The sequence below is a fragment of the Tupaia chinensis genome, unplaced genomic scaffold, assembly GCF_000334495.1.
Source record: "Tupaia chinensis unplaced genomic scaffold, TupChi_1.0 Scaffold000494_1, whole genome shotgun sequence".
NCBI lineage: Eukaryota > Metazoa > Chordata > Mammalia > Scandentia > Tupaiidae > Tupaia > Tupaia belangeri.
In genome coordinates, this window is record NW_006160006.1 from 5,041,943 (window position 1) to 5,051,774 (window position 9,832).

Here is a 9,832-nt window from a genome sequence, read left to right on the forward strand (position 1 = left end):
CAATGTGATAATTATTATTCCTATTAAGATGATTCATTGTGAGATATTCAAGTTATATAGCTGCTATGTAGAGCTTAATTTTCAGACATGAAAAAGCAGATTAGTATCAGAGCTTATTAAAAACAAAAGGAGGTGATACACAATATCTAAAAGAGAAAATTAAAGATTGTGGCAATTTTTGGTTAAAAATATTCTCTATTACTAGGGTAGTTGGAAGGATATGTCAGTCTGTTATACTGCTAAACAGAAATACCAGAGATTGAGTGACTTGTGAAGAATAGAGGTTTATTTGACTCACGACTCTGGTGTTTGTGCATGAGGCCAGCATGTGGCCCCTGCTCTGGGTACAGTATGTCAATGGAAGCTAGAAAGAGTGGGTACTTGTAAAGAGACTGATCTGCTGATCAGCCTGACTTTTACTCAGCCCATTCCCATGGGAACTAAACCTGTCGTGGGAGAGTGAGAACTCGGCACCTCCTGTGAGACAGCCCTGATCTTCCCCATGACCCAAACATTACCCACTAGACCTCCCCTCTTGAAGGTCTCACCAACTCTCAGTGTCATTACATTGGGGAGCACATTTTAATGCATGCACTTTGGAGGGGATACATTCAAATCGCAGCAGGGAAAATTTCAAATTTTAATATACTAGAGAACTGACCTGTCTTCCACAGTAAAACAGACAAACAGACCTCCCACTGCAGGGAAAGCATATGTAACACGGCGTTTAAAAGCGTGTGCTTTGCAATCAGACGTATCTGATTTTAAGGCTCATGTCTTGGACCCACTTTCTTTGTAACTCTAGAACTTAGAAATTGCTGGCCACCAGTTTACTAATTTTAAAATATGAAAATATTTCTTCTATAATGCCCTATTATTAAATAATATATGTAGACTCCATAGAATGCTTAATAAGCAATAATATCACTTTTATTGTCATTATAGAAGAATATTTGAACTATTAGTCAAAAATACCTTCAACTACTTACAACTGCTGTTCACAAAATCATCTTTATTCATAACCACCCTTAACCCCTTTGTGCTGTGCGAAGCCCCCCTCCTTACCTCCTCCCTCCCTGATTAATCTGTACTGTCCTGTGGATTGATTTCTTACAGCTGTCCTTGCTCTGATTCACCCTGCTTTCAGCCTAGACCATAATAGCAGCTTCCTCACTCATGTTGTTCCCTCCCTGCCCTTCCATAGGCTCCCTGCCCCATAGGCATGTGTATTCTCTGGAAAGAGACAGAGAGAAGGTGAGAATTCACCCCTAGGCATGGCCACACCACAATTCCCTCTCCTCGAGATTTTGGGCCACATGTGCCCTGTGTGAGTTTCAAGCCACTGGGTCTAGGACTCGAACCCCGGTCAGCCATGTAGGAGTCCAGTGCCTTAACCACTGCACCATCTGCTAGTTCCTGCATAGGCTCTTCTTAAGACTCTGAAGTACAGCTCTCACTTCCCCATAACACATCCTCAACACATCTTGTGCAAAGCTGCCTATTACATCTTCACTCTAATTCTGTAACAACTGCTAGCAACTTCAACCCCAATTTCCAAACTTTAGCCACAGTCAGTCAACCTCTTCATGTATTTAAACCTTTGCTTAAAATACCCTTATGTGGGACCAGCAGGTGGTGTGGTGGTGAGGGCGCTGGGTCCCACATGACTGACTCTGCAGTTCAAGCCTGAAAATCACACCGGTCAGTGGCATGGTCGCTTGGGTGCCTGGCTTCCACAGAGATGGCCGTGCAGTTCAGGTCAGGACACGGCAGTCGGGAAACTTGCTGGGCACGTGTGCACGGGGGCCCGACATCTCGAGAGGAGGAACAGAGAAGGAAGAGTGGTGTGACCATCCCCATAAAGAGTGCGTGCTCGCTCTCTGGTGGATGCTTGAGCACTGATGGGAGAAAATCCAAGTCTATAGGGAGAGACAAGCCCACGAATGCCAGCGTGGTGTTAGAGAGCAAGGAGGAGTGGAAGGGCCAGAACCAGTGGGCCTCAGGGCTGATTCTAAAGCTGGTCAAGACCGGCCGCCGGAACCAGACGAGGTAGAAACAACCAATCGCTCAGAGTCGGCAGTCCAGGACACCCAGGGAGTGACGCTCACCTTACTTCTCACAAGGGAGAGGAGGTGGTAAAAAGTCATTTCTTTTTTCTCTTTTTCTTTTCCGCCCCAGTGGGCACATGTACTCTCCCCCAACCCCCCAAAAGGGTATGGCCACACCACAATCCCTTCCCTTTCACCTGTCCCCCCTTTCAGGACTTCCAGCACACACATGTACCCACCCGGTAAGTCTCTTAGCTGCTAGGGCCAAGACTTGAACTGCAGTCAGTCATACGAGATCCAGCCACCTTCACTACCATGCCACTAGCTGGCTAAAAAATAGAAGGTACTTTTATTTACTTTCTAGTAAATGTTATTGGAAAACCGGACATCTGCATGAAAAAAAAAATTAGAAAGAGAACAAAATCTACACACAGACCTTACATCCTTCAGAAGAATTATCTCAGGGTGGATCAGAGACTCAAGTATAAAATGCAAAGCTATGAACCGCCTAGACAATGACATAGAACAAACATTTAGGTGACCTTGGATTGGCAATCACATTTGGGTCACAAAAATCAAAGGACAGTAATGAAATGAAGACTTGAGGAGTTGGACTTTTAATTAAAATTAAAACCCTCATCTCTAAAGAATACCATCTGGATATTGAGAAGATAAGCTACAGATTTGGAGAAAATATTTCCAAAAAATGAATAAGATAAAGGGTGATACACAAAAACACAACTCTTCTTTTTTTTTTTGCAAATTTTTGCTATAGAGCGCATGTGCTCACCAGAGAGACAGAGAGAGACAGAGAGACAGAAAGTGAAAAATCACCTGCCCTCCCTGCCCCCAGGAGGATGGCCATACTGCAATCCCTTCTCCTCCTTTCTCCTCTCGGGATTTTGGGCATGCACACACATGCACCCGGTGTGAGTTTTAAGCCAGTGGGTCCGAGACTCAAACCACAGTCAACTATGTGGGAGTCCAGAAATGTAACCACTATGCCATCTGCTGGTCCTAAAAAACAAGACTTAAAAAATAAATAAATAAAATACAAAATTACACCTAATTTCTTTTCTTTAGGAGATAGTATTTTTAAATATTTCTTTAAAGATTTCACAATAGCACAGTAAACAAATGCTTAAGAGAGACAGGAAGAGAGGAGAGGAGAGAGCGAGGAAGCCTGATGGGGTCTCGTCACACCATGGTCCTTTTCCTCCAGCCCTGTACCTGCCAGCTTCTGGCTACATGTGTGCACACCTGGTGTGTTTCTGGTGGACGAGGCAGGGGATCCAAACTCATGGTAGGCCGCATGGCTTCCAGCACTGCAGCACAGACCCCTACAGCCTGTACCACCTCCTCTGGGCCTACGAAAGGTGTTCTAATTACATAATTTTCTTTTTAATGAAAAGGCAACTTTGGAGTTCTAGGTTCACAGCCAAGCTGAGGGGAAAGCAGAGTTCCCAGGTACCCCTTCCCTATAAACACGTAGCCCTGTTACCACCCACATCCTGCACCTACACAGAACCTTGGCTACAGTCCTCCTGTCAGGACTGCCACAGCCAAGCCAGGGTTCATCCTGCAGAGAAGAAGGGATTGTGGCATGGCCATCCCCCCAGGGGGTGATTTCTTGCTTTCTGTCTTTGTTTCTGTCTTTCCAGAGAGCCCATGTGCCCTATAGCAAAAATCTCTCTTAGAAAATTTTTAAAAAGTCTTATTTCTCTTTATGTAAAACAATTTGTAAAACTCATTATTCACATGTTTAATTGGTAGACTACTTGGTATCAACTTTACCTCAAGAATGCTGGAGAAAAGGAAAAAAAAGTTTACTTTAAAAAATAATTTACCGAAGTTTATTTAAAAATTGAAACATAGAAAGTGTAATAATCTTCTGGTGGTCATTTCTTCTTTAATTATCACAGAAATCACTATATTTTCATTTCTCCTTTGATTTACACCAACTACATAGCTGACCTGGCTCTCACAACCGGTGTGGGGATGAATTCGAGCTTGGCTGGCCACATCTAATCTAGGGCGATGTTCCACCTTCACTGTTTTAACTTTTAAATTTGCTTTTTATGTATTGAAAAAGTGTGGCACATAAACACTATGGAATACTACTCATCCATTAAAAAGAAAAAAAAAAAGTGATGAGACCCTGACATTTGGTAGAAAATAGATAAATATGGAAGATTTACAGCTGAGCAAAGCAAGCCAGACTATGAAAGAGAGGCTTCGTATGTCCCCACTTAATCTGAATCGAATGTCTGCAGTCCGTGGCAGAAACAGAATGGGTGGATGGTATACAAACATGGTGGGGAACTGTGGAAACAGAGACAGAGTGAGAGGAGGGTGGGGAATATGGGTGGGTGAGAGGGAGGGAATCAAAGGGAAAAGAAAGAAGCAAAACATTTAAGGGGACACAAAATGGAAACGGATCTGTGGATGACGTGTCCATGGTAATATCTTTGACTGAACCAGTATCCAGTGTGTTCAAAATGATTAAGCTCATTTGGTCTACGTAATGATATGCAGTGATGGAATGTAAAATAAATAAAGAAACAAAAATGAAAACAATTTTAAAAACAATTTTTAAATCAGCATGGAAATGTGTCTACCTAATATGAGAATAATCTATGCGTTTACATTTTAATAAGTAATAAGATGTTTATAAAGTATTGGTTTTATTCCAAAGCATGAAGTATTTTGTCTCACAGATGATCTGGCATATGCTTTAACTGCCACAGACACAGACTTATATAAAAGCATTCATTTTATTTCTGCCAATTGGCTTATTTTCCTATTGATCATATGAATCGACATGATTTATAGTGGAGAGTGGCAGCTAAGTACTGGGAGAAATCAAGTTCTGGTGTTTTCTTCTCCCTGCATGTCACTCAGTCCCTTAACTGAAATAAAACACTTTAGGAACAAATATTTTGGTTCTAAGAGTCACAAGTCTTAGTCCCCTTCATCCCACGCCCTGGTTCTCCCCCATCAGCCTCCCAAATTCCTAGCCCATTCTTCACACGTAACCTCGGCATTGTCTGCGAGGCCTTTTTTGTCCTTTTTCTTTTCTTTTTTAATTGCCAGAGGCATGTGTGGAAGTCAGAGAGATAGAGAGAGAGAGAGGGAGAAAACATCTCCCATGAGATGTGGTCATGCCACCATTCCTTCTCCCTCTCTCTCCAGTCAGGGTTTGGGGCACTCACCCATCTATGCACACCTGACATGCTTTTCAACCCTCCAGGTCTGGGATTCGAACCGTGGTGTGCCATGTGACTCCCTTAACTGCTGAGCTACAGAACAGGCCCTGTCTTTGAGATCTTACTTGCTGTTATACTTCTCGGCCTCCTTCGTGACTTTACATGTGCCCTTTTATCCCTCTGCTTGGATCTGTTCAAATCGTGCCTCTTGCCTTTTCTAAACATCCGGAGAGAGCTCCGTGGCTGCTCTTTTTATATATCTTGTGACAGCTAATATGGCATCTTGCGCATGAAAATAGCTGCGTTTTGTTAAAGTGTGTTTCAATTTAGATCCACTCTGTGTTAAGTGCCTGTCTGATAAAACGTGTTTTATATATGCATAGATACAGATATGTATATCCACTGGAAGAGAACTGCTTTCATCGTAAAGAATATGAAAAGACCATCTTCTAGAATAATGTAGAATTATTTTGCTTCATGACTTGGTGTCTTTAATCTTGTAATATTTAAGTTTTGTTTTAAATCTGGGGAACTTTTGCAATCCTCTGAAGACACAGGGATTATAAAATGATGTGCTTGTTAAATATACAGCCTGTTTTGGGGGAACAAATGTTAATTTTTTCAAGCTGGAAGATGGCTAGATATAAGTTTTTAATTAAAATTCATTTAGTGTGTTATCTGACTGAATGTACTTAAAAGAAATCTTTGACACGTTGATCAGATTCAATTGATTTAATCTCCGCTGAAACTTAAGTTCAGCATTAGTCATGGATAATTACTGTCAGAAAGGATATGTTCTAGCTATTCATTTACATAATACGAGCTTTCTTTTGAATTGCATATGAATTAATTAAATTCCCTTTAATTGTAGCGACTACATGCAACACACAGCTTCTAGCTAGTGTAAAATAGTTCATTAACTCCTAGAAAATAGCCAGTACCCTAACACAAATCTCTGATCTGGCGTCTCGGCTCTAAGAGAGTGGATTTAAGGTGGAGAGCCTGGGAAACAGGCGCACGGGTCTGGGAGTACCAGATATGAATATGTATTAGAGCGATGCACTTCTCCCCAAATGAGAAATTACGTTGATTCGGAAAGTGCGCCTTACTTTGTGACTAAAATGCAAAACGATCACCTCTATAAACTCAAGCTTATAGTAACTAATTTCAGTTACTGGCTGTCGCGTAGCACAAGCCCAAACAAAAAAGAAGTCAGCTCTCAAATACTATGAAGTATTCAAGACACATGTGTCCTCCATTCCCGTCTCCCTATGACGTGTTCAAGACACATGTGTCCTCCATTCCCGTCTCTCTCTTCTCTTTGGTTTTGCCGTAGGGCACGTGCACTTGCTGCAGGGGCGGGCAGGGCGAGAGAGTGAGAAGTCACCCCTGGGGGTAGCCACACTTCAGTCCCTTTTCCTCCTTTCTCCTCTTTGGGTTCTGGGCACACACAGGTACTGGGGACATCTCTTAAGCACCTGAATTTGGAACTCAAACCACACGGTTGGCCACGTGGGATCGAGCCACCTTCACCCCACACTGCGGTGGCTGGCCCACATCTCCTAATTCTTGCATTATATACATACGCTTCCTTTTTCCTATCCAGAATTCTGTTCATATCCGTGGACATTTAGACATGAGTATTGCATGCCGGGAATGTGCTTTCTGTGTACAATTACATGCGATGTTCTATGTCAGTCAGGCACTTGTGCCTATGTACAGATGGGACCACTTGGCACAGGGAGGGGGTTTACCCAGACAGAGCCTCTAGGTGCTAGAGCAGGATTTGAACCCTTTCCAGACCTTGTCCTTAAGCATCACACCACTCTGGGGAGAGAAGAGAGAATGCAAGGAGGGGAGGGGGGAAAGAAAGAGTGTGAGAATATTTGGAGGAAGTTTATCTGCCAGTCTGATAAAAGTCTTTTTCGTGGAAACCATCAGCTGAACCCTGGGTGGGCATATTGTCTCTGAGCGTTTCTTTTTCGCCTGACAAGGGAGTGCATGTGTTGTTTGGACTCGGGAGCCAAATGATTTTCTGTTCTCTACCTTCAGGCTTTCTGACCGAGGATGGCCCCTTTGGGTCCTGTGAAAACAAGTACTGTGGCTTGGGACGGCGCTGTGTCATCAGCAGAGAGACGGGCCACGCCGAGTGTGCCTGCATGGACGTCTGCAGACGGCACTACAAGCCCGTGTGCGGGTCCGACGGGCAGTTCTACGAAAACCACTGTGAAGTGCACAGAGCCGCTTGCCTGAAAAGACAGAAGATCACCATCGTGCACAACGAAGACTGCTTCTTCACAGGTGCGTGGGGGCCAGCTTCAGCTGCCCCTCCTCTATTTGTTTCTGTGTTCCCTGCCTTTCGGTTCCGACCTAGTGTGATTTGATGTCTGCAAGTGTTTACAAACTGCAAAGGGGGAAAGTGAGCTTAATGACTATTGAACAGCAGGGTCTGGGAGTGTGATACTCAGTGGCTCTCAGTGTTGGACCCTATGGCTTCCCCGTCACGAGTCACCTTGGGGCCACGGGGTGGCCTCTGTGTCTGCAGGGAGGATTTGGTCGCACCTGGAGAAGAATCCAGGGCAGAGCGGGTGCCAGCCATGCTGAGAGCATGCCTCCCTTTCTGACTACAAAGTATGGCCGCAGGGTGCACCACGTGACTCAGCTGGTGTGGGAGCTGCGTCGCTCGCTGGAACGGGGAGAGTTCACGCTACCCTCACGTGGTCATTCGGGGATGGTGGGCCTTCCCAATGCTACAGCGTGGCTGTCTTCCTGTGCGGGGGTTGCTAGGCTATGGAAAAGTGCTGTTAGGTGAGTCAGTGGATGCACTGTGCTAACGTGCCGTGGAGTAAATCATTGACCTGCTTCAGCGTCACTGTCTACCTGCACGCCTCCTGCTCCTTTGCTTACACCGGAGACGCTATTTCCTGTCAATGGTTATGGTCCAGGCTGTGATGGCCGAGCTAAATACACAGACCTTCCAGCATTTTCCAGGTCAGTGGTCGACCTAGCCGCTCAGCTCGGGAGGCTCCAGGGCTCAGTTTCTCAGAATGCCCTGGAGAGTGTTTACAGCTAAAAGCTTCTTTGACTTTTTTATTCTTAGCTTAAAGGTTCACCTGAAACATGTTATTACATTTCATCCACCTACTTGTGAAGGTGACTTAGAGATTTAAAATGTATTTACATCCAAAATTGGTGGGATATGGGACTATATCCAGGGTTCCAAAATAAAGACTGTGGGTGCTTGTCTTTTCTTCTTCTTTTTTTTTTTTTTTTTGAGACATTTTTGCTATACGGCGTGTGCGCTCGACAGAAAGACAGAGAGAGATAGACAGAAAGTGAGAAATCACCCCCCGGTGGGAATGGCTATGCCACAATCCTTTCTCCTCCGTTCTCCTCTTGGGATCTTGGGCATGCACGCACACGTGCCTGGCGTGAGTTTAAGCACCGGGTCCGGGACCTGAACCACAATCGACTATATCGGAGTCCTGCGACATAGCCATTACACTAACTGCTGGTCCCCTGTGGGGTGCTTTTCTTTTCTTTTTAAGAGATTTTTGCTATAGGGCATGTGTGCTCTCTAGAAAGACAGAAACAGAGACAGAAAGTGAGAAGACCCCACCCCCAGGGGACATGGTCATGCTGCAGTATCCTCTCAGCATCTTGGGTGTGAGTTTTAAGCTGCCAGGTCTGGGACTCGAACCGCAGTCAACTACACGGGGTCCAGTGACGCGACCATTATGCCATCTGCTGGTCCCCTAAGGTGCTTTCCAGCTAACGTGAGATGCTGCCTTCACTGTTCACAGTCACATGGACACAGTGGGAGCATGGTGGTAGAAGAGGTTCCCGTTCCGTGCGCTGCCTCCGCAGACCACGTGTGATTGCAGGTCAGGCCTCCGGGAAGGTTGGTGGACGCCTTTGTTTCAAGTTCGGTTTATTCCTCTTATTGCTCTAATCCAGCTGCAGGTCACGGAGGCTGGCTTGGCTACCAGTGTGCTCCGATGCTTGCTGAAGAGCAGTTTCGCTGTCTCTGACTTGAGCTGGTCCTGTGGAAATGATGCTACCACACTGATGCATCGTGTCAGAGTGTAAACATACGTTAACATTGATAGTTAGTGGAAGCATATGAGCTAGAGGTCATAGTGTTATTCTAGGTCCTACTCACCTGACACGCAGCCGCTGATTCTCTGGACACACACGAGTGTGCATATCGTGTGGCAGAACAATCCGGACGCCTGAGTTCTCCCTCCTCCTGGTGTCAGGCCGAATGCTCTCAGTACTTAAGTCCCTTGAGGGAGAAGGATGAGGGACCAGTAGTTAGCATAATGGCTATGTCTCTGGACTCCCATGTAGTTGACCCTGGTTCAAATCCCAGACCCAGTGGCTTAAACTCACGCCGGGTGCATGTGCATGCATGCCCAAGATCGTGAGAGGAGAATGGAGGAGAAGGGATTGTGGCATGGCCATCCCCCCTGGGGAGGTGATTTCTTGCTTTCTGTCTCTCTGTCTCTCTCTGTCTTTCTGGCGAGCGCATGCGCCCTATAGCAAAAACCTCTCAAAAAAAAAAAAAAAAAAAGAAAA

At 45.1% G+C, this 9,832-nt stretch overlaps 1 protein-coding gene across 1 annotated transcript in view; it reads left to right on the forward strand.

Moving 5' to 3' along the window:
- Positions 1–9,832, forward strand: part of FSTL5 (follistatin like 5) — a 570,868-nt gene that overhangs the window by 201,726 nt on the left and 359,310 nt on the right. Inside the window, exon 4 of the mRNA XM_006156498.2 lies at positions 7,307–7,555. Within this exon, the coding sequence (XP_006156560.1) occupies positions 7,307–7,555 (249 nt within the window). The remainder of the gene's footprint in view (positions 1–7,306; positions 7,556–9,832) is intronic.